Source organism: Colius striatus, chromosome 3 (genome assembly GCF_028858725.1).
Source record: "Colius striatus isolate bColStr4 chromosome 3, bColStr4.1.hap1, whole genome shotgun sequence".
In the NCBI taxonomy this organism is placed as follows: Eukaryota; Metazoa; Chordata; class Aves; order Coliiformes; family Coliidae; genus Colius; species Colius striatus.
In genome coordinates this window covers 97056539-97083758 of record NC_084761.1, presented here as the reverse complement: position 1 = coordinate 97083758, position 27220 = coordinate 97056539, and the positions used below count along the sequence as shown (strand labels likewise).

The window sequence follows — 27220 nt, the reverse complement described above, 5'->3', positions numbered from 1 at the left end:
GGGCTCCCACACTCTGCAACAAGCTCCTGTGTGAGCATCTGCTGCTCCATTTCCACTCCATCCAGCTGGAGAGGGCCATCAGTGCAGGACCACCCTGTGTTCCTGTCCCAGCCCAGCTCCTCCCAGTTTCCTGCTCCAGTGACAGAGCAGAGGCACAGAAATGACCCAAACCCCAGAGCAAACAGGACACTGCAGCAGGGACCCACCAGGCACCTCCTGACTCGGTTTCTTTTAACACAGCAGCTGTGTCCAGCCTGGGGAGTGCACTGAGACCCCGCCCAACCACTGTCTGATGCTGGGGAAGGGATGGTGTAGCTGCTGAGGGGGGAACACAGAGAGGTTGCCCAGCTCAAGGGGAGATGTCCCCATGGCTCAGGGACCTCATCTGAAAAGCAGAGACCTGCAGACTAACAGGGGAGAGAGAGAAGCTCCTGGGATGCCCCGTTGGTAGGATAAACCAGCAGAGCCAGAGGTTTGCTCAGGAGCTACAACTGCTCTTGGAAGACCAAAAGCTTCCTTCCCAAGGAGAACAGCATGAGGGAGCTGGCAGGAATTTGGTGCTAAGCCAAAGGGACAAAGGAAACTTACTGTGGATCATCTCACCTGCTTGTAGGCGTAAAGCTCTTTGTGTGCTTGGTGCCTGAGCCTGCAATCAAAACAGGGAGAGGTGTGGCAGCAGGCAAAACCATCAGGAGTACTGCAAACCCTCACAGGTTTCATCCCCCCCCCCCTTTCCACATAGAATAGCTTTATTGGTGTGTGGGGGGGGGTGTTTATTTATTCATCTTGGAAATGAGAAGGGCCATGTGAAATGATGCACTGAAGCCAGAGCCAGCTGTCCCTGGGGCTGGGAAGGCAAAGCCTCCAGCCAGAGGCACGAGACCTCCTCCTCTTCTGACCTCCCTGACTTCCCACACAGACACCACCTGCACCATTCCCACCAGCAGAAGCTGCTGAGTAAATCCCAGTCTGCCAGAAACACCCCCAAGTTTCCAACCACTTCTGCTGCCAGCAAGCTCCAGACTGGCTGGGACTCTTTCTTCTGACATCTCCCTGCTCAGAGGTTTCCCCTCGTGCTGTTTGGCTTCCTCAGTCACAGCTTCATCTCCAGGGGTGAGACCCACAGTGCTGCTCCTGCCTCCTGAGCTCTTGGGAAGAGCCATTCCACAACAGCTTGGTGTTGGGCTGGGGAAGGATGTCCAAAGACAGCAAGGGAGGAGAAAGCTTTGGAAGAGAACAATGATCCAGGGCTGCCCAGATGGGCTGTGGAGGCTCCTTCTCTGCAGACATTCCAACCCAGCTGGATGAGTCCCTGTGTGCCCTGCTCTAGGTGCTGCTGCTCTGGCAGGGGGGTTGCACTAGATGAGCTTTCCAGGTCCCTTCCAACCCTTCAGACTCTGTGATTCTGTGACATATTCCAGCTCTCACCTATCCCAGGGGCAATTTAATAACCACAGCAACGAGCTGGCAAAAACTGGAGGGGGAATGAACCTGTATCTTGGAGATTTGAGGGGGTGTTAATCAGGAGAGCAGAGGGGGGTGTGCCATGTTCCAGCACAGGGTGATGAGCCCACACTATCATCCAGGGCACTCCCTGCCCTGGGGAATCATAGGACCTCTGGCAGGGCCCTGCAGAGCTGCCCCAGCCCCTGCTAAAGCAGCTTCCCCTGGCTCAGGGGGCACAGGAACGTGTCCAGGTGGGGTTGGAAACCTCCTGAGAAGGAGCCTCCACACCCTCCCTGGGCAGCCTGGGCCAGGGCTCCCTCCCCTCAGCACCAAAGGTCTTTCTCCCCCTGTGCCAGGGGCACTGCCTGTGTTCCAGTTTGTGCCCATTACCCCTTGTCCTGGGAGCAACCCTGCTGCCATCACCTGATTTTCTTTTACAGACATTAGCTAGCATTGCTCTTCATCACCAGAGATGGCATTTAAGTGCTCTGAAAACTCAGGAGGGGCAGCATCAAGGCTGAAGAGTTGGCCAAGGACTTTTGATAAGATAGCAGAGTGTGTCTGCAGGGCTTGGGCAGCCACAGGAATGTTTTCCTCAGCCAGCCTGGAGCGTGATTGCAGATGGGAAACCTCTTTGCCTGTAATTTCCCTCCTCCAAAAGTATTCCTGGGGGCCTTCTCAAACCATGGCTGTTGCACCCTGCAGCCTCTGAGGCTTTCTGAGCCCTGAAGGCTGCAGGGGTGTGGGGGGGAAATAGGTTGGAAAAGTATATCCTTGTCTTTTTAGCTCAGAAACATTCCTCAGGATGTTGAGGGCCTTCAATGTTGAGGAATTGGTAAAACTGTCTCTTAATGCTGCAGAGAGAGTGGCAGTGAGGCAGGTTCTGAGCTCTGGATTGATGGGGAGCCATCCCTCCTCCTCTGACACTGCTGCCTGGCAGGAAGCTGCCTGCAGAGCCCCAGGGAAAGTGGCAGTGGGCTGAAAGGGGGAGGCTGGGGTGGCATCTCTCCACCCTGGGGCACAAACAGGAACAATAGAGGAAGCAGGCTGAGACTGGCTGGATCCACAGGGATCCTGCAGCTGGGCAGGAGCTGATGAAACACAGATGGGCCAGGGAAGAGGCACGAGGGGAAAAAAGCATCTGAAAGAGTCTGGAAGCACCAAGTGGCCACCAAGACATTGGCCACAAGGAGCCAAAGGGCCTGGAGGGAAGGTGGTGTGCAGAACATCCACAGAGGCCCCGTTGGCATCTGGGGGAGAAGCGACCACCCGGCCACGGCCCATGGGGACACTCCATGGGGACACTGACAGAACACCCCCCTCCCTGAGCCCATGGGAGAGGCACAGCACAGGAGGCAATGGGAGTGTTCAGCCTGGAGAAGAGGAGCCTGAGGGGAGACAGGAGGCTGCAGTGAGCTGAGAGTGGGGCTCTGCTCCCAAGTAATGAGTGACAGGACAGGAGGAAATGGCTTTGAGTGGCCTCAAGCTGCCCCAGGGGAGGGTGAGGTTGGAGCTGAGGAAGAACTGTTTCCCTGAGAGGGGTGTCACCCCTGTGCCAGGCTGCCCAGGGAGCTGGGGGAGTGCCCAGCCCTGGAGGGATCCCAAAGCCGTGGAGCTGAGGTGCTGAGGGCCAGGGGTTAGTGCTGGGCTGGGCAGGGTGAGGGCAGGGCTGGGACTCCACCATCCTAAAGCCCTTTTCCAACCCAAATGATTCTGTGATATCATGAGCTGTGTCTCACACAGCCTCCATAGGTAACTGCATTAAAGCCACACACCTCCCTGCAGAGGGGGTCAGGAATGCCTGCAGCAATCCAGGAGGCTTTGGCAGCTGGTTCAGGAGGGGAAACAGTTCCATTTAAATTCAGTACCTTCCTTTTGATCCCCAACCCTCCTGCCACCGGGCTGTGGCTGTCCCAGGCACCAGCAATGCTCTGGTGCTAACGCTCTGATGTGGCAAACCCTTCCCAGAGTGATCCTGGGGGGATGCTCCACACACATGGTCCTCATCCCACTGCCCATCTGCAAGGGCTTTCCCTGGAGCTCAGGCTCTTTCACCCCACACCAAAGGAGATGATGCAGCAGATCCCAAGGAGGTGGGTGCTGCTGGGGTCCAGGGGCACAGCCCAGACCCATGGCATGGCTAAACAGGGGCTGCAGGGTTCTTGCTGGGCTCCTTTGGCAGGGAGAGAGCCAGGGCAGTGGTTTGAAGGGCCATTCATAGAAGCCTCTGGAGAGTTCAGGGCTATAAAGGGATCAGTGGATGATCTAATCCAGCCTCCCATCTATCACAGGTCGTTAAGCAGCACTTTGGGAGCCAAGAGGTCTCATCCAGAAAGGCCCTCTGTCTTGATTTAAAGACATGGAGAGACAGGGGACTTGCCACTTCCCTCTCTGGCTTGTCTCACCCATTACTCACCCTCCTTCTTACAACATGCCTCCAACTTCTAAATTTAAAGGGATTTTTTCTGGCTTGAGCCTCCAGACGTTACCACTTGTTATTCCTCCTGTGGGGCAGAACACACCCAGGGAGACCCTGTGCCCAGGAAAACATCCTGAGAGGCCAAACACCTCTTCATTTGGCCATATAGATTCCAGCTCCATTTAAGCAAAACACGTCCTTGAGTCCTTCTGAACAGCCTTTGTCTGTTTTATCCACACCCACTGGTGCCCCAGTTCAAATGCAGCCACTGGCCACATGGAATCTCCCAGCACAGACCTTGTTAACGCTGAGATATAAATCATCTGGTCAGGGATGACCCTTCCATCTGTTCCTGCCTTGTGCTGCACCTTCAAACAGCTTTTCTTGTGCACAGTGGTGGGTGGAAGTGAATAGATGGCACCCAGACTGCCCCCATCACCCCTGGGGAAGCCTGGGCTTGGGCTCACCTCCAGGTTTTATGAGGTTTCTCATCACACATGGATGAAAATAGGTTGAAATGATCAAATATTTAGAAGGCAACACTGAAATCTTACTTCCCTGGTCTACAAAAGCAGGACAAAACTATTTTCAACAGCTCTGGGTAGAAAGCCTGGTGGGACTGGCTGCTGTGAGCCAGGCAAATGCAGGCTGCATGGTGCAAGAAGAGGCCAGGTGCCTGTCTCACAGGGACAGAGGGAGGGGATGTGAGGGCTGCAGGGAGCTGGAGCCATCCAAAGAGCCACAGGGGAGGGGAAAGGGGAGGAAAAGGGGATGGAAGAGCTTCTCTGCAACTTGTCAGCAGAGCTCTGGGTTGGAAAAGACCTTCAAGATCATCGAGTCCAACCCTTCACCTCACACTGCCGAGCCCAGCACTAAACTAAACCATATCCCTCAGCAATGTGTCTTTTGAATATACCTAGGGATGGGGACTCCACAACCTCCCTGGGCAGCTTGTTCCAAGGCACAGACTCCCAGAGTGGTGAGGGCTGGAAGGGCCCTGCAGAGCTGCTCCAGCCCCAGCCCCTGCTCAAGCTGCTTCCCCTGGCTCAGGGGGCACAGGAACGTGTCCAGGTGGGGTTGGAAACCTCCTGAGAAGGAGCCTCCACACCCTCCCTGGGCAGCCTGGGCCAGGGCTCCCTCCCCTCAGCACCAAAGGAGTTGCTCCTCCTGTGCCAGGGGCATTGCCTGTGTTCCAGCCTGTGCCCATTACCCCTCATCCTGGCACTGGCCACCACACAACAAACACTGACACCCACTCTTTAGGGATTTCTCAGCATTGATGAGGTCCCTCCCTCTCATCCTTCTCTCCTCCAGGCTGAACAGCCCCAGCTATGGAGCCTTTCCTCCTCACACAGATGCTCCAGTCCCCTCAGCATCTCAGTAGATGATCCTGGATGCCATCTCTTCCCAGCTGCAGGCAGAGGCACAGCTGGACATGTGTCCTGAGCTGTCAACACAACTTGTCCCCGTGGCCACTTTCCTTTTGCTTTCCCTCCTGCAGGAAGAGCCTTTTCTCTCATCTGGTGGCCCAACTCCCTCCCCAGTGGCCCATAAAATAATTAAAGCAAGCCCCAAACTGGAACAACCTTTCACCCTCCCCTCCTGCTGCCCATGGCTCAGATGAACAGCTCAGCCCTGCATCATTAATCTCTAAACTGCGCTGTTGAATGAGCAATTTGTGTACAATAACCAACGGAGCAGGTATTAAACATTTCTTAAGCACACAGTCCACAGGTTACTCATTAAAGAAGAAAACGTGTTGAAACATTAAGCAGAAAGCAGGAACCATAAAACATCCCTTTTGGAGGAGCCAGCTCTGCTATTGTGGCTGTTTGAGCTCACATGTACGTCCATCTCCCATTTTCAAAGCGGGTCACGCCGTCGCCTCGTGGGGCTGGAGGCTCCAGGAGGTGTTGGGCAGAGTGTTCAGTGTCACAGAATCACACAGTTGTTTGGTTGGAAAAGCCCTTGAAGCTGCTGCAGTCCCAGCCCTGCCCTCACCCTGCCCAGCCCAGCACTACCCCATGGCCCTCAGCACCTCAGCTCCACGGCTTTGGGATCCCTCCAGGGCTGGGCACTCCCCCAGCTCCCTGGGCAGCCTGGCACAGGGGCTGACACCCCTCTCAGGGAAACAGTTCTGCCCCAGCTCCAACCTCAACCTCCCCTCGGGCAACTTCAGCCCCTTTGCTCGTTTCTTGTCACTCATTACTTGGAAGCAGAGACTGACCCCAGCTCCCTGCAGCCTCCTGTCAGGGAGTGTCAGAGTGCTCCTGTCTGTCTCCTCAGGCTCCTCTTCTCCAGGCTCAACACCCCCATTCCCTCAGCCCCTCCCCAGCCCCTTGTGCTCCAGCCCCTTCCCCAGCTCTGTGCCCGGCTCTGGCCACGCTGCAGCCCCTCAGTGTCCCTGTGGCAGTGAGTGAGGGGCCCAGCACTGACACAGCCCTGGAGCTGCAGCCTCCCCAGGGCCCAGCACAGGGGACAATCCCTGCCCTGGGCCTGCTGCCACCCCAGTGCTGATCCCAGCCAGGCTGCCCTTGGCCTTCTTGCCCCCCTGGGCACGCTGCTGGCTCCTGTTCAGCCGCTGGCACCAACCCCCCCAGGCCCTTTCCCTGCAGCAGTTTCCAGTCCCTCTGCCCCAGCCTGAAGTGGGGTGGCCCAAGGGCAGGACCCAGCCCTTGCCCTTGTTCAACCTCATCCCATTGCCCTCAGCCCATGGCTCCAGCACTCACTGTGTAGGTGCTGTGCCTGTGGGTCAGTTAGGGGGGAAGGCTGAGTCTGATACTACATGTCTGAGCAAATTCCTTGCTGATGAAGGAAAGTGAAACCCCTTCAGGTTGGTGTGGAAAGAGAAACAGATGCCATCCTGGATGGGGGCACTGGTGACAGCTCAGCCTGTCCAAGGCAGCAGGGGAACACTCTCTTACCTGATCAGGTAGCAACAGAAAAGCAAACTGAGGATGAAGACGAAGATGGCCGTGCCGAAAACCACGATGTATATGTTGAGAGGCAGGTTCTGGAACCCGATGTTCGGCATCCTGAAGCTGTAATGCTGGAAGTCTGAGCTCATGGGTAGGCTGTGGAGACAGGAGGAAACACAGTGGGCTGAGAGGCTACTTGGGCAGCATGGCAGGTCTGAGGAGATCAGCAGCACCTCTGATGCAGGTAGAGGGGCAAGGAGAGGGCAGGCACTGCCTCCTCACCCCCTGGAATCAAGGCATTCTGGCCCAAAAGTGAGCCCTCCCAGCTCAAACAAAGCAGGGCTGGGATTTCTCTTTCCTCTCTCACACACAGCATCCTGAAGCTAAACACCTCATCGGATGGATGGTGGGGGTTGCCTCTGAGCAGCCCCAGCCTCTCCCAAAGCCCTCAGTAACCAAGCCAGAATACTGCCAGCAGGCAGAGAGCCTTGTAGCAAGGCAGGTTTTCCTTTCCTCCCCTGCAGCTGCAGGTGAACCTGCTGCCAGCACATCCTCAGCAGGGAGGACACGGACACTGCCAGGAAATGCCAGAAGCCATCAAAGACCTTTGGTTTACCTTTTTGCCACACCAGATCTGGGTTGGGTGGTTTCAGGGCATTTTTTGGGCAGGTTTCAGCTTTATTCCTCAGCTGCTTCCCCCCAGCAAAACCCCACTGAGTGGAACACACAGTGACTTTGGCCGTGGCCGTGTGCCCAGGAGCGGTCTCCGCTCGCAGGGACCCGCTGACACCCCTCAGCACGTCACCTCACCTGTGATCTTACTTTTATGGTTCTCTTATGATTCATTGCACGGGACACAAGAGTTTTACAACCACCCCACCGAGGTGGTTTTCCAGCATGAAAGCAGCCTGATGGCTCTGCATCACCGTAACATCCCCCCTCCTTTCTGCCCCAATGCCACCGTGATACTCGCCCCCCTTCACTGGGAAGCACGTGTTGATTATTTCTCCCTCTTATTCCTTTCTGTTGCAATCATCCTCTGAGCCATTCACCCTGAAATGATTCCAACCCTCACCAGCCAGGCATAAAGTTCACCAACCTCCAGCTTAGAAAAGGAAGTTTAAAAATATGCCTTGTTTTTGCTTTCTGCCCACGGGAAAGGGCTTGGACGTGCAACTCAAGCTCCTGACGAGCAGGGAAAGTACCTGAAGTCTGAACCCTGTTTCCCAAACAAAGTTAGTAGAGGGATAACAAAAAAAACCCCTTCCCCTGGAGCAGGGAGTTTTTAGCAGTGCGTTGCACAGCTCCTGATTTTGCACAGGGTGAGAAGACAGAGGGGAAACGGCGCCATCTGAGCCCAAAACGTGCCGGGGAGCGACGCTCCAGAAATCAAAGCGTCTCCTCAACGTCCCACCCCTCCAAGCAACATCCTGGCTCCTCCACCTCCCCTCTTTTTAACTGAATCCCCCAGGCTTCTCCCCCTCTATCCTTCACTCCCCTAGTGCTGTGCAGGGAGCAGACTCACCTCTAGCCCCTGGCCTGCACCCTCCCGGCGCCCCTCGCCCAAGGCAGCATCTCCAAGCGTCCAGGCGGGAGCCTCTTCGCTCTCTGGCTGCTTTCGCTTTCCTCACTGGAAGTTTCGAGTCGCTTTCTGGTGAAGGCTGGATTTGATTAAAGCCTCCAGAGAGCAACAGCACGCATGTTCAGAGAGCCTCCCAGCCAACGTGGAAGTGCTACAAGAGGTGGGGGAGCCGGCACTGCCCCCGCTGCGAGCTGGGATGGGATTTTATAGCACAGCAACCAGGCGGCAGCTCACGCTCCCCCAACCGCTCCTCGTTCCGCTCAGCCGAGCCTGTTTGCTTTGCAAGTGAACTTTAAGAGAGCCCAAACCAGCTCCCCTAAAAACCTTTGTTCCCCACTCTGGCAGAGTTAATGGGCAGCTCGGTGTAGCTGCCTGAGGTCGGTGTGAGTTTGCAGCTGCGTGATGTTTGCTGGGTCAAAGGGATGGTGGTTCAGAGGCTCTGATCGCGGTCACGGTCACGCAACGGGGGATGTTTTGGCTGGAGGATGAGGCTCCGGCTGTCCCTGCTCACCCTTGGGCTGGGAGTCGCTGCTGTTGGCCAAGGTTGGCTGATTCCAGCTCCTCAGCCACCCGAGAGAATGTCAAACATGCTCTGTCTGGGAAAGCTTCGGGTAATTTTTCACAAGGAAGGAGAGAGAGCTCTTGGAGAAGCAGCAACAAAACCGATCGGCAACACACCAGGAAGGTCTTTCCAACTTCTCCTACTTGTCATGCTCTTTTGACCGAAGCTGAGGGGCTTCGGTGCAGCTCTCCCAGCAGGAGAGGGAGTGTGAGGATCCCTTACAAATCTCATCCAGCTAGAAAAACTCCTCACGGTGCCATCCAGCCGAGCCGTGCAGCTCCTCCACTGCTCCCCACAACCACAGCCACGGCTCCAAACCGCCAAGCACAGCCCCAGAGCTCTGTCCCACCCACAGCAGCCTGTTTGCTTCTTCCAAGGGTACCACTTCCCAAAGAGTTCACCCCCAAAGGACGTGAGGGATGCAGCAGTGTCCTACGTGTCCCCAGCCAGTCCCACACCAGCATCATCCAACCTCTACATGAAAGAACCTCCACGGCAGAGCCAGCCTGGTTCTCCCTCCCTCCTGCTGCAGCAGCAGCAGAGAAACGTCACACGAAACCCACGGAGGTTTGAGGGGAAAAAAGAAGTTAAGTCTGCACTGGATCCAGGAAACTGTTAACTTGAAAAGGCTTCACTGAAATCTGATGATTGGAAGCAGCCAAAGCTTTGGTTGGGTTTGGGGTTGGTTTTTTTCCAGGGGAGTTAGGGAGGGGGAAGGAAGGGAAGGAACTGTATTTTAATCTGCTTCAGATTTGGGAGAGAGCAGCCAAAAGAAATAAAAAAGGAGCCATAAAGAAGGATGAAGAGTTTCTGGTGGAGAACAAAAGCTTCCCTGTTGCTCTCTCCATGGCCAAGGCATTTCAGAGCGGGCAGATGCTCACCCACAGCCCCCCGGCAGGTCCCCACAGCCCCCTGGGATGGGGGCATGAGCTGCCCTGAGCAAAAGGGGTTGGCACTGGAGAAACTTTAAATGGGGGGTGAATTTGCCCAGGGCTGGATGCAGCTCTCTCTGCAGTGTGTGCTTGTGGGGGGTGAGGGGAAGATGCTGACTTGCTCCTTGTCTGAAAAATAGACCTGTGATGACAGAGAGGAAGAGGAGGGGAATTTAGGCAGGAGCCTGCCCAGTGCCTCATTTCCCTGAGGTCTCCAACTGCCCCATGATCCATTGGGTCTGCACATTCTCTCAGGGCATAAAATCCTTGGGAGAGGGCTGGGAAGGGGACTTTCAGGACAGAAGAAATAAGATTGCTGAAGAAAGATAAACCTGGGGAAGAAGTGGGAAGAAAATCCCCTGAACCAGTGATGCCCAAGAGCTGGCTGGCCGTTAAAAGAAGTAAATATAGATGTATGTGTGTGCAAAAGAAAGTGTGTGCACATTTCTTTGCAACATACATATTGTACTACTATATATATATATATAGTGCAAACACCTCTGACTAAAGCAAAGGAGAGAGTCTGATTTTCCCAGGCTGCAGCAGGGAAGGAACTGAAGGGTATTTATTCAGTGATGCTACAGCTTGCAGGAATGAAAAGGAGCAGCAGTGGGGCCGTGTGTGGGGATACAGAGAGAGGATACAAAGCAGTAGGGCCCGAGCTCCACACCTCCTCCTTGGTGACACCCTCCCATGAAGCAGCATCCCTGTTTCTTTGAGGACCTCCAAACCCAAGCTTTAATTAAAAGCCAAGTGTTGGTGAAAGGCATCTGGAGAAGTCAGGAAGGGAAGTGTTACAGGTCAGCATTAGCTCGTTGGCTTCACAGCGCTTTGATTACAAGTTGGGCTGTTAAAGGCCAAGCTAAACAAGCCACCTAGCCAAATTCAACCCTTTTATAATCACAGCAAGCACTTAATGCGCTTAAATGAGCAGGGGCCAACCTCTTACCCAGTGCTTTCATCAGGAGATCTCAAAGGGATTATTAAAGGAGGCAATTATCTTCTTACAGGCAGAGAAACTGAGGCAGGGCGCGAGGCGGGGGTTACACTGGGGACGCCGCCGGTGATGCCACCAGCGGCACTCACGAGCTAAAAGCCACCAAGTGTTTTCTTTCCTGCTGCTGTGCTGGGTGGATCTCAACCATGGGCTCCTTCTCTGGGTTTTACTCATTAAAAGGAGCTGCTTTGGTCTTTCTTACCATCTTATTGTTGTTTCTTTCTAGCCCCAGCACTGGAGCCACGCGAGCACTGTGTAACCAGAGCCCACGTGCTGGGCTGGAGGGGGGCAGTTCCTGTCAGAAAGAAACCCCCATTTTCAGAGGGATTTACTTTGTGGTTTCCAGAGGAATCCTCTGCAGGGATTCAAAGGCAACCCAGGCTGCTCTGAACCTCCCAAACCAGTTACTGGGGAAACGGGATGGAGCCGGTGGTCTGAGCCCCAGCTGCATCCCACCGAGTATTCTCCTTCCAGGAAACACCGAGCTTTACAAACACCTCAAAGCCAGACACAAGCAAGTTCCCATGGCCTGCTGCAACCCAGGAATTCAGGGGGGAAAATACCCCAAATGCTCTGTGGTGGCAGAACACCAAAGTGTAAACATTTTATGGCTGGGGAAAGATTTCAAGGGAGGCGCGAACGGCGTCTCGGGTTTCAAAGGCGTCATCCAAAGCTTCAACCAAAATGGTGATTAACCCAGCTGAAAGTTAAACCAGGAGCAGCTGACAAGAGCTTTCTGAAACAACCCCAAGCTGTAGTGTGACGTGGGGTATCCTCCTGTGCAAAAAACCCCACAGCATCAGGGTGGTTTAATGGGTGTGCTCAATAGGATCGTGTCTTAAGAAGCAAAAGGATTGTTCAGGTGGGAAAAAGCAGCAGGGTAAGATGCCTGGTTTTAACTCCCAGGCAGGAAAAAGAAATCCAACCCCAAAAGAACCCCAAAAGAAAAGAGAAACCTTGACCTCAAGCAGCTGGAAGGAATTTCCTTCAGCTCCAACTCTGGAGCTGTTCCAGCGTGAGGATCCGCGGGGCGGCGGTGGGAAAATCACAAGCAGCTGCTGAACCAGCCCCTGAAAGCAGCGTCGCCTTTGCCTGGCATGGAGTGGGAGGAAAGCTCAAGGCTGCTCTGGACAGGAGCAATGGCCTTGGGTGTCCAAAACCAAGGGACAACAGCACTGAGAGAGGGAGGAGGCCAAAAAATACCCCATCACTGTTTTAGGTGGGGACGGTCCCGACAGCTCCCTTCTGCCACGGGGCAGAGTCCTGTTGGGATCCAACAAAGCTGTGTCAGGGAATAGAGGAAACTTTTGGGTGTCAAACAGAACAAAAGCTGTTTATTTTACCCATTTCAGCCACGTGCAGGTCTGTGGCGTGGCGGGGGGGGGATTTTTGTTGTGTGCTCAGACAACAAAGAAAACCAAACTGACCTCCAACCACGAACCGCTGCGGACCTTTGATCCCTCCTCCCCGAGAGCGAATCCCATGCTCTTTTTGAACTGGAATCAGGAAATTTCCTGGCTGAGTTCCCACAGCTGGCTGAGAGCAAGCCCAAAACCTTAACCCTCTCCACCACTTTTGGGCAGAGAGGCACGGACAGAGCCATGTGCCATCGCCACGAAACGACTGGGAAGAAACCAGCAAACCAGTCTTTCTAATGAAGGAAATACCCGTCAGCTCGGCTGGTACCACGGTGATTGGCAGCAAGTGCTTTTGATTCTGGGCAGTTTAACAGTCAAATCATCCCATGAGCTGAATACCAAGAAAGCACCTTGAAACCTGGCAATGTTTTTGCTACCTTTGGTGGGGAAATGTACAGAAACCAGGTCACCTGCAGCTCCCATCGGCGGGTTTCACATCAAGCCCTTCTGCTGGGAAGGTGAAGCAGAGGTTTGCTCAGGGCTCAGTTTGCAAGTTGGAAACATAAAATGGAAAGAAAAATCACCAGCCCTGCCCAGGCTCCCCTGGAGTGGCAGAAGTGAGGAGAGGCAATCCCTTCTCGGGAGGGCTTGACGCGGAGGCGGCAGCTGAAACGGGCGCACGGGTCGGTTTCCTTCTCTGTGATGAAATCACACTTGAGGAATTTTTTCCCTTTGGCCTTGGGAATTTTTTTACTTCATGGTTTTTCCCCCCTTTTCCTGGCAGGCAGCTCCATCCCAGATCCAACGTCACGACACACTGAGCTCACGCTTCCTCCCGAGAGCGCGGTGGGAAAGGACAAAGGACGCGCCGCTGCCTCCTCCGGCCCCCATCGTGCTCACGGTGGTGGGAGCAGAAGGCAGTGACCCCCTTGGTACCCTGTGTGGGGCACATCCCTGCCTCCTGCCATGGTGCTCAGGAAGCAGCATCACTCCATACTAAACTTACTAAGGTGTGAAGGGAGGGTGTGGAGTCTCCTTCCTTGGAGGTCTTCAAAACCCCCGGGACACGTTCCTGTGTGACCTGATCTAGGTGAACCTGTTTGAGCAGAGGAGTTGGACTGGATGATCTCTAAAGGTCCCTTCCAACCCCCACCATTCTGTGCTTCTAAGTATTAAAAGCTGGAGTATTTTAGACCAAGCAAAGCACCTAAGTCAGGCACCACCACAGGGTGCAGCCTCCAGCCCCTCTCGCTTCATTTGGTGCAGACAGTCTTCCACCCTCTGTGGTTGCTTTTCCTTGATTGGGTTCCTTAGGAAAAAGCAGAGTGGAAACCTCCTGAGGAACGCTGAGCCCACGCTGCTAAAGGGCCAGAGCAGAGAAGTTGGTGTTAAATGCTCTGGGGAATCAGCAAAGTGCTGGGTGACACACTGAGAGCTAGAGAGAACAATGGAGACTGCCAAAATACCACATCTGGAAGAGAATCTCGCTTTGCTCGAGTCCTCTTCAGGCTGAACAACAGCAAACCTCCTTCTGCAGAGCACAAAAGCAACCAGCCTTCTCCACTCAGCAATACCGAGGAGCAGCTGGACTACATGACTTCCTGCAAGCCTTTCCCCCTTGTTTCTTAGGCTCTTTTAATGCAGAGGAAAAAAAATGAACCCATCAATGCAACATCCAGGGATGGATAATCCCTAGAAAATCCTGCTGGAGGTTTGAACCCTGAGCCAGCGATGGGAATCACAGCAAGCAGCCACCCTGTCGAGGCAAGGAACAGGAGCCAAGTGCAATTTGGGCTGCAGCAAGACAGAATGCTCTCTTTTATGCTAAATAAGGTTGCTAGGTTGTGGAATTTTGGGTTTTTTTTAAGGGAGGAGGATAATCTGCAAGGGGATCCAGATGGCTGTAAAGCCTCGCAGTGGAAAAGCAGCATGAGGCCAGAGAGGGAAGAATTTCTCTTTATGATGCTGCTGTCTGCTCCCAGATCCTGGATTTCAGTCCTCAGGAATGCTCTCCCTGGACTCTTTTTTAATTGCACCATTGATATTTGTGGTAAAAATGAAGGAGAGGAGGTAGCTGGATGCTAACCCAAACCTCATCCTGCTGGGAATTTACACCAATGTCACCTCACAGATGGGTTTGCTAAGTTTCCTTATCCTTACAGAAAAGAATGAGCTGTGCAGTCAGTCCTTGCTCTGGTTTTAACAGAAGTAATGGGGTTTGGGGAGTGGATTTTTAATTGGTCCTTCTGCTCTGCTAACAAGGCCCAGGGGAATTCTGCAGAGCTTCAGAGTTGTGGAACAAAACCCTCCCTGGAGCCATATGGATAATGGACACAAAGGGCTTCACGGGGTCAGCACAAGCAGAGGTGGCTGTGAGGGCTGCAGACCCCTCAAAATTCAGCTGCAAGTGGAAAATGGAACTTTTCCACTCTCAGATTCATATGGCCATGAGAGGTGTTTGATGGAGGTAAAGATGTGTGAGCCCAATGCACGTGTTTCCTCCTCCGTGGCACAGAGTCTGGGAGCTGAAGGTCACGCTGTGGGATACTGTCCCTCTCCCTTCTCCCCAGCCTGGCCTTAGTGGGATGGAGGAAGTCAAAGGACCTTCAAATTCCATGTTAGCTGCAGCCTGGGGGTCTGTAGCCAGGAGGGGATGGTGAGCCACATGAGAACTTCCACCTTTCCCTACTCACCTTCCACCTTTTCCTACTCTCACAAAGGACGTGGCTTCTTATATGTGTTTCTCATACAATCATAGAATCACAATGGTTGGAAAAAACCTTTAAGATCATCAAGTCCAAGCCCTCCCCTCACACTGCCAAGCCCTCCACTAACCCTCAGCAATGTGTCTTTTAGATATCTCTAGGGATGGTGACTGCACCACCTCCCTGGGCAGCAGCTGATCCCAATGCTTAACAACCCTCTCAGGGAAAAAAATTCTTCCTCAGCTCCAATCTAAACCTCCCCTGGTGCAACTGGAACCTGCTTCCTCTCATCATTCACTACTGGAGAGAAGAGACCAACCCCCACCTCATTACAACCCCCTTTTTTAGGTAGTTGTAGAGAGTGATCATCACCTGAGCCCTAAATAAATAACAACCCCAGACAAGAGTGTGCTGCTGATGCAGGACCCCTCTCATAAAACCCAAACAACTCTTGAGAGTTAAAGTTTGCATCTTTCTTGCAGCTGAGGGAACAAAACCTGCTGAATATTTTCCAACTACTTCAAGCAGCAAAGCTAAAACCCACCAAGCCGACCTCCAGGCGTGGGACAGCCTTGCTGTCAGATCTTTATAAAGTCCCTGGGCGTTGAATCGCCTACTAGAAGGCAAAAGATATATGAGTGGCACTAAGTGGGCTTAGCAAGGAGCAGGCAAGCTGCCTCGAGTGTCTTTTGAAAGGTCAAGAGAGCACATGATGCCTGGGAGCCCTCACGTTGGGATTTTACTACGAGTTCAAGATACTTCCAAGCGTGTCTGGTTATGGAGCCGCCGCCTCGCGTCAGCCACCTTTTCAAAGCAGTCTTTATAAACGAGGCTTTCCCCTCCTCAAATCTCGTTATTCCTCTTTCAAGACCTTCCTCATCTTCAGCAAAACAGTGGCAGTTTGAGGGGAAAAGGCAGGTTGAGATGCAAAGTGCCAGTGGCCAGGGGAATTTCGGGAAGCGTCACTGAAAGGCAGCGGGAGCAGCGGAGGCAAAGCTCCGCTCCACGGGGGCTGCCACGTCTCATCACATTTGGGTTCCCAGGACAAGGCTGCTAAAATACCACCCATTGGCACATTTCAATGAAAATGCCGTGGCCTCATTAGTAGAGTGGAAATTATGAGCTTGTCTTTGTATATGTTTCAAAGCTTTGCCTCTGAAAGTATATTGGGTGAGGGCCAGAAATTCCTGGCTCGGAGCTCTCACCACTCGGCAGTTTGGGATTGCCTGGCTCAGGCGGGTCAAGCGGCCACGCAGCCATCGACCCGGGAGAAAAGAGAGTTAAAAGTACCCTGCAGGGCAAAGGGGATGTTGCAAGAAGAGGGAGAGAGCAAAGAGGTTTGAAGCAAAATCTCCTCCCTGTGTGGTTTTCCCTTGTGAGGGATCATGTCCTAAAGAAGAGGCGGCAGGAACGTGGGGTGTGTGGGGCTTCATCCCGCTCCTGACCATGTTCCCCTCTGGGGATGGACCACCAAAACCTAAATCCTTGGCAATAATCTCATGAAGTCCCCTTGGTTTTGGGATCTGCTCATCTCAATAGGATCTTGCAAGTTTCCATCAAGGAAAAGCGTTGGGTCAGCTCCCTACTTACCCGCAGGGGTGCCGCGCCACAGCCAAGCCACGCAAACCCAATGTATCTGCCGAACGGCGACCGCGGTTTGGCGCCAGGGGTGCTGCAAGAAAAGAAAACAAACAATCCCTACTATGGCACAAAAAGCCAGAGAGAGTGAGGGAGAGAATGAAGACACCTTCATCCTCTTTTTTAAATGCTTTGAGTGCTAAAGGCTCCAATAAATCGGTTCAGCTCTTAGTGACCAGCATAGATTCCCTTTTAAAACGCGGCGGTGACTTTACATGGAGAGAAAAAGCGAGGAAGGGGGGGAAAGGCTCGGCTAATCCTCACAATTTTATAAGCATCTGAGACACTAATCCGTTGATCTCATTGAAAAGGATTAGAATTACTCCCTTGCCAGTAAACTTAAGAAGTTTTCTACCAGATGTAAACAAAAGCAGAGAGCAGCCCGCAGAGACGGCTGCCACACACCGAGTCCTCGCCGAGAAATCCTCGCCGGGGCTGGTTTTGGGGTGAAAAGGGGAATTTCCATCCCAGTGGTTGTCTGGAGTGATGCTGGTGTCCAAGGAGAGCCTGGTCAGCAAGCAAAAAGCAGGATCCCATCCTGGGCTAGCATCCTGATGGGGCATCAACACGTACTTTTGGTGTCCCACTCTGACGGGAATGATGCTGCAGCTACAAACATCCACCTTGAAATCCCTCACTTGTTCTGCACTGGCTAAAGAAAACATTATTTTCATAGTAAGAAAAGAAAAGAGGGCAAACTCCTAAGTAGCAAACTGAAGAAATCCCAGAAAACCTGAGTTTTGCCCCCAGCTTTGTGGTAACCTTCACCCAATGCAGCTTTGAGGCAAAGCCCTCGGTATTTGAGGTGGAAAAATAAGACACGGCGTCCTCTGTAAACAGTCTGGCACCTGCTGCTCTGCTCCCAGTGATTTACAACACTAAAGGATTATTTGATTTAGAAGAGGAAGTAGGCAACATGCAACCTGGGTTTTGATACCAGCCACAGTTCCGCTCCCAGGTTTGATGTTCTGGTTCTTAAAAGAATAAATCAAAACCTAAAGGAAGCTTCAGGCAAAAAGGATCCAGATCCCTTTGGTTTTGACCCTTCACTGAGGAGAAGCCACTTATGGGAGAAAACTAAAGTTTTCCAACAAAGAAAGCAAACTTATCTTAGTGCTGGCTTCTTCCCTCTTTTAAATCCCATCCAAAAAAGAAATGGAGAGAGATTTAAGTTTCAACCTCAGTTTAAACCAGGACTCAGTCTCATTATAAACTCTCCTTCGGAGGTGCCTGATGGGACAGCAGCAGAATCCCCCTTCTCCAGCCCATTTCATTGAGCTATCATGGGTTTTTTTTCTCCTTATGCCCAGAAAAACCTTCTCTTACTCTTGACAAAACACTCGCTGTCCCTGCACAGCTCAGTCCTTGCAATGCTCCTGCTCCTGAACTGCACATCCAAGGCTCCTCTGGGGCAGAATAAACCACCCAGTGCTGAGCTTGTCTCCAGCCCCAGCCCCTCTCACACAGCTGCAACACCTCCCACCCCATTGCCATCCCCACCCTGAGCCCTTCCTCCTCACCACCCCGAGCCCTTCCTCTTCATCACCCCAAGCCCTTCCTCCTCCTGCACCAGCGGCAGATGGACCAGGGAGATGCTGGAGGAGATGTGAAGGGGGAAGATCCAAGAGGGAAGCCCCGAGGGCGGTCGGGAGCAAAAGATAACTGAGGCAAAGCCACAGCTGAGGAAACGATCCATTTTTTCTGCTTTTCTTCCCAAAGAGTCACCCCTTAATAATAATGCAACAGACACGGGGTGAGGGGGGGTTGGTGGCGACGCAAAGCGAGCGTGGGGCAGCGGGCTCAGCTGCCAGACAGGCGGATGGGCTCCTGCCAGCTCTCGGGTGAGAGGATCACGTTTACCAGCCCGTTTTGGATTGCTACTGCCCTCACTCAGTCTCCAAAAGCCTCAGCTTTTCTTTCAGATGCCAAAGAGACCGAGACGTTCAAAAAGCAAAACAAACCCCCCAAACTAAGCCCGCAGCTGTGTTAATAACCACCGAGCCAGGAAATCGCCCCGGGGGAAAGCCTGGCCTGGCCATGACAACGGGGTTTTATACAAAGCAATGGGGAAGGGGGGGTGGGGGGGGGGAAGAGGAGAGTCTATAAAGAGCTGTGGAAACATTTGCCTGCTGGCAAGAGAGCTCTGCGTGGAGAGAAGTTTAATCCGATCCTTACGGTGCGCCAGCAATTGAATGTCGTGCAGGCTGCAGGCACGAAGAGCGCGCCCGGGGAGGGGGGATACGAGCGACTCCGCGATGAACTTCTCTCAGCTGGAAGCGTCTGGTGGGAGATTGCTCTCTCCCTGCAAGACTTTCACGAGTCATTTGGCTTCACCCATCATCTTACCTGCTGGGCTGCTCCTCCTGGCTTCAAAAGGACCCACGAAAGAGCCAAAATCTCCTGCCTCCACGCTTGTGGGTTCCCAGGATGGGGATCTGCACGGAGCTCTTCTGTTTTCCCCTAAATACTCTCCCAAGGTGGGAAATCCCCCAGTGCCTGCGGGCAGGGTGAGGGATACGGCCGGAGCAGCTGGGATCCGGGCTGCTCGCCCCGCTGCGCGCTTTCGCTTTCTCTCTTGCGTGATTTCCTCTAAGACTCTTTGGGAGTTAAAAGCCGTAGGAGAGGCACGAGTAATCCTCCACGGGGATCACAAAAAGTACACCCAGAAGTTCTTCCCGATTCGCTATCCCATTCGCAGCCCAGGAACTGTAGAAGAAGAAGCAATCAGCTGAAGGACTTCCCTGCCCCGGCTTCCCGCAGCCCGGCTCTCGCTCCTCCTCCTGCTCCTCGGCGTCTGGCCCATCCAGTTTTAGCTCCAGCGTCGAAGCAACCCGAGCCCTCTGCAGCCTCCAGCTCTGCCCACGCAGCTGCCGACGCCTAATTTGGTCCATGGCTTCTGGCGCCCAGCTCCCGCCCGACCACGCATCTGTGTTTTGCTTCTCTCGAGATTGTCTGTTCTGTGGCTGGATGATCTCTAGAGGTCCCTTCCGACCCTTATGGGTTTATGATCTGCTCCCCTCCTCGGAGCCCCTCTCCCCCCACCCTGTTGCTGGCATCCTTCCCAGGTGCTTTGGAGGGTTGCTTCTTCTGGTCACCATCCCTCTGGCACCACAGAATGTGAACAGGTCACAGGACACTCGGGCAGAATTGTTTAGGTTCCTGGGTTCTTTTTAATTGGATGAGAATCAAGTGTGCAATACAGATAAAAATGACAGGAGGTGGCCCGTGGAATTGCTCCAGGGAGGGAAAAGCACCCAAAAGCAATGCAGCTCCATCCCCAGGCACTGCTGTATCCCAGGATGGGGACTGTGAGCACAGCCACGCCTGAGAGAGAAGAGGCTGAGGCTTCCCTGCTCCTCAAGGCAGGAAGCGACCTGCCTCTGCCTGCTGGCATCCTCAAGTCCTCTCTCAGTCCTCTCCTCCAGCCTTTGTTCAACGGGACCATCAACTTCTCTACCAAGCAAGAGGTGCTCACTGGGCACTTGCAGATAAGCCCCACATGGGATCATCACTGATGTCATTTAGAAACACTGTCAGGGAGGGGACACGGGCAGGGCTGCTCCCCACGCAGAGTCCCAGCAGTTTCAGGGCAACATTGCTACGAAGGAGCAGGGGAGGAAAGTCCATGCAAGGCAGACGTTACCTTGTGCCAACCACTTGGCTTCACAATGTATGATGGCAAGAAACAAAATCAAACAGAAATCCATCTCAGAAAGCAGCACAGCCAAGACCAACATGCCTGAAGACCAGACGAAGCTTCAAACCCCTCCAAACCACCCTCCAGGCTTTGACAGTGACAGTCCTGAGGTGGCTGAGGACCACTTAGAAGCATTTGCATCTCCTCCCCGGGCCTGAGGGATGGAGTTGTCTGGGTTTGCTGCACAGCAGGAGTTTGACTTGGTGGGAGGGGACTTGTCACAGAATCACACAATTGGAAAAGCCCCTGAAGCTCCTGCAGTCCCAGCCCTGCCCTCACCCTGCCCAGCCCAGCACTACCCCATGGACCTCAGCACCTCAGCTCCATGGCTATGGTATCCCTCCGGGGCTGGGCACTCCCCCAGCTCTCTTGGCAGCCTGGCACAAGGGCTGACACCCCTCTCAGGGAAACAGTTCTGCCTCAGCTCCAATCTCAACCTTCCTTGGGGCAACTTGAGGCTGTTTCCTCATGTCCTATTACTTGGGAGCAGAGACTGACCCCCAGCTCACTGCAGCCTCCTGTCACAGAGTGCTCCTGTCTGCCCTCAGCCTCCTCCAGGCTCAACACCCCCATTCCCTCAGCCCCTCCCCAGCACCCTTGTGCTCCAGCCCCTTCCCCAGCTCTGTGCCTGGCTCTGGCCACGCTGCAGCCCCTCCGTGTCCCTGTGGCAGTGAGTGAGATGCCCAGCACTGACACAGCCCTGGAGCTGCAGCCTCCCCAGGGCCCAGCACAGGGGACAATCCCTGCCCTGGGCCTGCTGCCACCCCAGTGCTGATCCCAGCCAGGCTGCCCTTGGCCTTCTTGCCCACCTGGGCACGCTGCTGGTTCATCCCCAAGCCTGTAGTGTTACCTGGGGTTGTTGCACAGCAGAGGCATTTCAGGTCATGGCGGTGGGAGCAGGAGGAGATAAACGTGCCCTGCTGGAACCTTTTCAAAGTCCAGGTGGTGTTTTACGGCTATGAGCTAATCACTCCCAACACATCTCCTGCCATACAGCCAACACAGAGTCGACAGATGGAGCTGGGATGACCCAAAAGCAGAGAGGTGGTACACAGGCACAAGAGCCCCCCTAGCAAAGCCAGGCATCCTTGTATCATCCCACACGTTGTTTAGTCCAGGAGATCTGCAGGAAATCCATCCTCCTCAGGTAGGGCTGCCCAGGGAGGGTGTGGAGTCTTCTACTCTGGAGGTTTTCAAACCCCGCCTGGACATGTTCCTGTGTGACCTGATCTAGGTGGGACCTGCTTTGTCAGGGAGTTGGACTGGATGATCTCTAGAGGTCTCTTCCAACCCCTGCCATTCTGTGATTCCATGAAAACCTCCAGGCTCAGTTCAGTCTCACAGCCTGGAGACATTCCACAAGTAGCTCTGCTTCCTCCTCAGCCTCCTCCTCCGTTTGCCACAGGACAAGGCCAAAACCATCCTCTGGCCAAGAGCAGCAGTAACAACCAATGCTCATCACCTTAGTTCCCCTTTGTCTTCCTCACTTGCATGTTGGTCAGATCCCACAACATCCAGAGCACGCTGACCAAGGTGTCCCTCAGGGCTGGTCCATTTGCAGTCCAACTGCAGCCTCATTAGGAGGTGAGCAGACCAGAGCCTGGGCTGCACAAGGAAGAAGTCCCATCACTGCTGACCCACCTCCATCCACATCTTATCCCTCCAAATCTGTGACAGCCTTTAGCCAAACACCAATGCTGGTGATTCAACCAGCAGCTGCCAAGTGTCCAAATCCAGCTGGGAGATGAGAAGGAAAGTCTGTGCCAGCCTTGGCATGAACTTTTACTGGTCTGAGCAGGGACAAAATGAGCTGAACAGGTGGTCAAGTGGCATTTCAGGAACTCACGGCGGGGATTTCCTCTGACAGAGAGACCGGAGGTCACCACCTCACCATCTGCTCAGGACCAGGACCTCCACCTGTGGGCACAAACCCCGTGAGGTGGGCACTGGATGGCACCATCCTTCCTGGCTGCCTTCAGCATGGAGGGCTGGAGAGATATCTTTTCCTTATTCTTCTTTCTTTTGGTGTGGTTTAAATACCTCAATGAATGCATTTGGGGTTCCTTCCACAGTGCCCCCAAGCATTTCTCCTGTCAGGGGCTATATTCTTCCATCACCAGCTATTGGAAGCAAAGGCTTGTTATTTCTTTTTCCGGGCTGGGGGCCAAATTTGTATTTAATTTTTGCTCCAGATGGCACAGCACTCTAGATACATCAGCTGGAGCATCTGACCTGTATGAATAAAGTAATAGAGCAAATAACCTGATTTGCTCAGGGGCTGTTTGACACGCTCAAGGTATCTCTGTTTACCCCTGTCATAAAAAAGAAGCGTTGACATGAGTTCAAGCCACGGCCTCGCTGCTTAAACCCAACACCCACGGCAATAACAGGAATGTCAAAATCACATTAAACCTCACCATTTGGGTTTCTTGCAAGTCAAGCGTAAGGAGAAGGTTCATTTCATCTGTCAAGGCAGATGTGTGAACCTGGACTTGGGTTTCATTCACCTTCCCTCATCCTCACTGGCCCCAAAGCAGCTGTTGGCAGCGGGATGGATAAACCCAGGTCGAACTTGTCCTCCCTGTGCACACACAGCCCTGCTCAGCCAAGGAGGACACGAGAGGACAACCACAAGATGCTCCAGTTACGCTTCTGGCTAATTCTGCCCGTTTCTAGGAAGCTGCTGCATCTCTCTGGCACAGCCTGCAGCTGGGATGTGTTCCCTCAGAGCCACATCACCCAAAATAAGCCAGGAGAAAAAAATCAAAAGAGAGACGTGAGCAGTTGTTTTATCTGCCTGGGCACATGAATCGCCGCAGAAAATCAGCTGAGCCCGTGAACGGCTGGAAACAAAGGGCCGGGGCTGGGGGAGGGGGGGGGGGGGGAAGTTTGTGGTTGTTTCTGCTCCGTTCAGAGCATCCTCGGGCGGCGAGAGAGCCCATCCCGGCAGCAGCCGAGACAAAGGAAAGCCGGGAGCCGGGGAAAACCGGGCTGAGGAGGCACCCGCATCGCCCTCCCCGCGCAGCCCGGCTCGCGTGTTGCCGAACACGTTAGACATGGCAGGAAACTCGAGATCAAAGAAGAGGAAGCTTGCCAGAGCGAGATGTCATCCAACCCTCCTGCCAAAGGTGCGCGAGGGGAGGGGGGAAGAAGACACCCCCAGACACACACACACACACACACGCTGGCGCACTCGAGAGACCTGGCAGCGTCCAGGGTGACCAGACCAACACTGACACTCTCCTTCACACACCCAGGCTAAAACAAAGGCAGGCTAAACTACACACAAAACACCCTCCCCCCCAAAGCCCAGAAGGTGCGTTTTCAGCCGCGGGTTTCCAGCCCAGCCGAGCCGGGCGGTGGGTGCAGGGAGGGCTCCGTGTGTGCCCGCACGCCTGAACAGCTGCCCTCGGCAACTACAACAAACGGGGCTTTTTTTCTGGGTGGGTTGGTTTTTGTATAAGCCAAAGAAACCCGCAGCATCCCGTCACGGCCCAAGGAAAGCGAAGGGACGTGCCTGATGGCAAGCCAGCGGCTGACCGGGAGTGAGGTGACCTGAGAGCCCGAGTGCAGTGTGGGGTGGGACCCTCAGGAGCATCCCCTTATAGAGGGGGTTCGGGTGTGATGGCGCTGTGTGGGGATGTGGCCCCTGTCCCTTTGCATCGCCCCCAGCCCCGTCCTCTGTCACTCCTGGGCGACACTGTCCCAGGCCACGGTGCAGCCTCCGCCGCCCCTTCCTCCAGGCTGTCCCCCAAGAGCAGGGACCTTGTGGCGGCCCATGGTGCTGTCTGCCACCCCAAAGGCACATTCCGCTCACCCGGAGCAGGGCTCTGCCCTGGGGGGTAGCGGGCACAGGCCTTGCCCCGCAGGGCACACCCGGGGCCGGCTCCATTTCCTCGCCGACGGCTCTGTCCCACGGGGGCCTGCGGAGCCGAGGGGGAGGGTGGCCTGGCCCCATGGGTGCTGCTGAGGAGAAGGTGCCCCTGCCCCGCTGAGGTGCCAGAGGAAGGACCCTTCCCCACAGAGCAGCGCACAAGGAGGGGTCCTGGCCCGTAGGGGTGCCGGAGGAGGGCTCTGCCCCACACAGCAGTGCAGAAGGAAGGGTCCTGCCCCACAAGGATGCTGGAGGAGGGGCCCCGCTCCAGAGCGGTGCAGAGAGAGAAGGACCCTGCCCCACACGGTTCCTGAAATAGGAGCCTTGTCCCACAGAGGGGTGCACAGCAAGGGCTCTGCCCCACAGGGATGCTGAAGGAGGGGCCCTGCCCCACGGAACAACGCGCAGGGACACAGCCCTGCCCCACAGGGGGGCTGGAGGAGACACCCTGCCCCACAGAGCGGGGCACAGGGAGGGGGCCCTGCCCTGCCCCACTGGGGGGGGGGGGGGGTCTGCTGGAGGAAGGGCCTCGCCCCACAGACACGGCACAGGAGGGGGGCTCTTCCCCACAGAGCCGCTCAGGACAAGCGGGTGCCCGGTCCTCCGGCCCCCCAGGGGGCCCCCGCCGCGCCGCGGCCGCCCCTCACTCACCCGCCGCTGTCCCGCCGAGGCTCGCGCCGCCCGCACTGCCCGGCGCGGGGAGGGACCCGGATGGAGCCGGCCCCGCCGCGCCCCGCCCCGCCCGGCGCCGGGCTCCGGCCGCGCCGCTCCGCTCCGCGCCGCTCCGCCGCCCGCCCCGCGCCTGCGCCACAGCCACAGCCACAGCCGTAACGGCGCGGCGCGGCGCGGGGCGGAGCGGGGCGGAGCGGCCGGGGCACGGGGTGACAGCGGGGACAGGAGGTGACCGCGGGACAGGGGCTGTGCGCACAGCACGCGGTGTTGGAGATGAGTGTGGGGACGCGGAGTGACGGGGGACGGGGACTGTGGGGACATGAGGGGATGCTGGGGGACAGGGAGATGGTGTGGGGACATGAGGGGACAGGGACTGTGGGGACATGAGGGGATGCTGGGGGACAGGGAGATAGTGAGGGGACATGAGGGGACAGGGACTGTGGGGACATGAGGTGATGCTGGGGGACAAGGAGATGGTGTGAGAATGTGAGGGGACAGGGACTGTGGAGACATGAGGTGATGCTGGGGGACAGGGAGATGGTGTGGGAACGTGAGGGGACAGGGACTGTGGGGACATGAGGTGATGCTGGGGGACAGGGAGGTGGTGTGGGAACGTGAGGGGACGGGGGACAGGGACTGTGGGGACATGAGGTGATGCTGGGGGACAGGGAGATGGTGTGGGAATGTGAGGGGACAGGGACTGTGGGGACATGAGGTGATAATGGGGGACAGGGAGATGGTGTGTGGACATGAGGGAACAGGGACTGTGGGGACATGAGATGATGCTGGGGGACAAGGAGATGGTGTGGGAATGTGAGGGGACGGGGGACAGGGACTGTGGGGACATGAGGTGATGCTGGGGGACAGGGAGATGGTGTGGGGACATGAGGTAACACCGAAGATGCGAGGTGACAATGGGGACAGGGATGGGGTGGCTGTGAGTGAAAATGAGGACAGAGCATGGCAGCAGGGAGGGGTGATGGTGGTGACAAGATGATCAGGGGAAGTGGCATCAGGGGGAAGGTCACCGTCCTGCTGTGGTTGGCTTCACATCCAGCTGCACAGGGGGAGAGGGACCCATCCCTGTCCCCATCCCCAGGTACTCGACATCACTTGTGAGAGAAATGACATGAGAGGAGGGATGGCCTTTGCCAGCGCTGTGGCAGGATGCCCTGACAGGTTGTCATGGGAAGGACTGGCAGCATCTTTGAAGGCAACACTGGCCCTGACCTTGGGATTCCTGAGCGATGAGACAGGGAGGAAGCTGGTGGATGTTTTCCCTGAGCAAAGCCTTATTCCTGCCGTGGGAATTCCCACTGCACATGGAAGGGATTTGCCTGGACATGCTGGAGCTGCCGTCAGCTGAGAGTTCTGGTGTGGATGAGGAGGCTGCAGAGCCAGGGCCCTGCAGGGACCTGCTGCCAGCAGCAATGGATGAATTTGGGAAGCAAATGCACTTGGAGATCAGGTTCTGCTGTTCCTCCCACGCCAGCCAGCCCTCAGCAACCTGGGGTGAAGCCTGGAGCTGCAGCTGATGGAGGGGAGAGGTGCTGACCATGCATGCAGCCTTTGTCCTGGGCACTTGTAGAATCACACACTGGTTTGTTTTGGAAGGGTCTATAAAGCTCATCACATTCCAACCCGTCATGGGCAGGGACACCTTCCACTAGCCCAGGTTGCTCCAAGCCCCATCCAACCTGCCCTGGAACACCTCCAGGGCTGGGGCAGCCACAGCCTCTCTGGGCAGCCTGTGCCAGGGCCTCAGCACCCTCCCAGGGAAGAACTTCTTCCTGACATCTCATCTCAGTCTCCCCTCTGTCAGTCTGCAGCCATCACCACTTGTCCTGTCACTCCAGGCTCTTGTACAAAGTCCCTCTCCAGCTTTCATTGTTGGCCCCTTTAGGGACTGGAGGCTGCTCTAAGGTCTCCCCAGAGCCTTCTCTTCTCCAGACTGAACACCCCCAGCTCTCTCAGCCTATCTCCACAGCAGAGGGGCTCCAGCCCTCTGATCATCTCTGTTACCTCCTCTGGATTTGCTCCAACAGCTCCATGATGTTGGTGCCCCAGAGCAGGAGGCAGCACTGCAGGGAGGTCTCACCAGAGCAGAGCAGAGAGGGACAGTCCTTTCCTTCAGCCTGCTGGCCACACTGCTGGTGATTCAGCCCAGATGCAATTAGCTTTCTGGGCTGGAAACACACACTGATGCCTCATGTCCAGCTTTTCATTCACCAGCACTCACAAGTGCTCCTCAGGGCTGCTCTCTATCCATTCTCCTCCCAGCCTGTGCTTGTGCATGGGATTGCCCACACCCATGTGCACTTGCTCACTGTCATTGCAGTCCAAGGGACAGCATGTCTCTATGGGCTACTTCTCTGGGAGATCTGCAGGGATTAATAGCTGAGGTGCTGGGGACTGCCCTG

General features: G+C 55.2%; 1 protein-coding gene across 7 annotated transcripts in view; it reads right to left on the bottom strand.

Annotated features, from left to right (window-relative positions):
- RNF24 (ring finger protein 24) overlaps positions 1 to 24859 on the bottom strand; it is a 28719-nt gene extending 3860 nt beyond the window's left edge. For 2 of the 7 annotated variants that reach the window (XM_061993931.1, XM_061993930.1), the window contains exons 1-4: positions 18904 to 19193; positions 16510 to 16591; positions 6790 to 6939; positions 604 to 646 (exon numbers count right to left, since the gene is read on the bottom strand). In XM_061993931.1, coding sequence (XP_061849915.1) covers positions 604 to 646; positions 6790 to 6932 — 186 coding nt within the window. In that variant the 5' untranslated portion in view covers positions 6933 to 6939; positions 16510 to 16591; positions 18904 to 19193. Of the gene's footprint in view, positions 1 to 603; positions 647 to 6789; positions 6940 to 8308; positions 8410 to 16509; positions 16592 to 18903; positions 19194 to 21104; positions 22487 to 24779 lie in introns of those variants that run through there. The other 5 variants (XM_061993924.1, XM_061993929.1, XM_061993925.1 and 2 more) reach the window with 5 other exon arrangements.
- Between the last annotated feature and the right edge of the window lie 2361 nt (positions 24860 to 27220).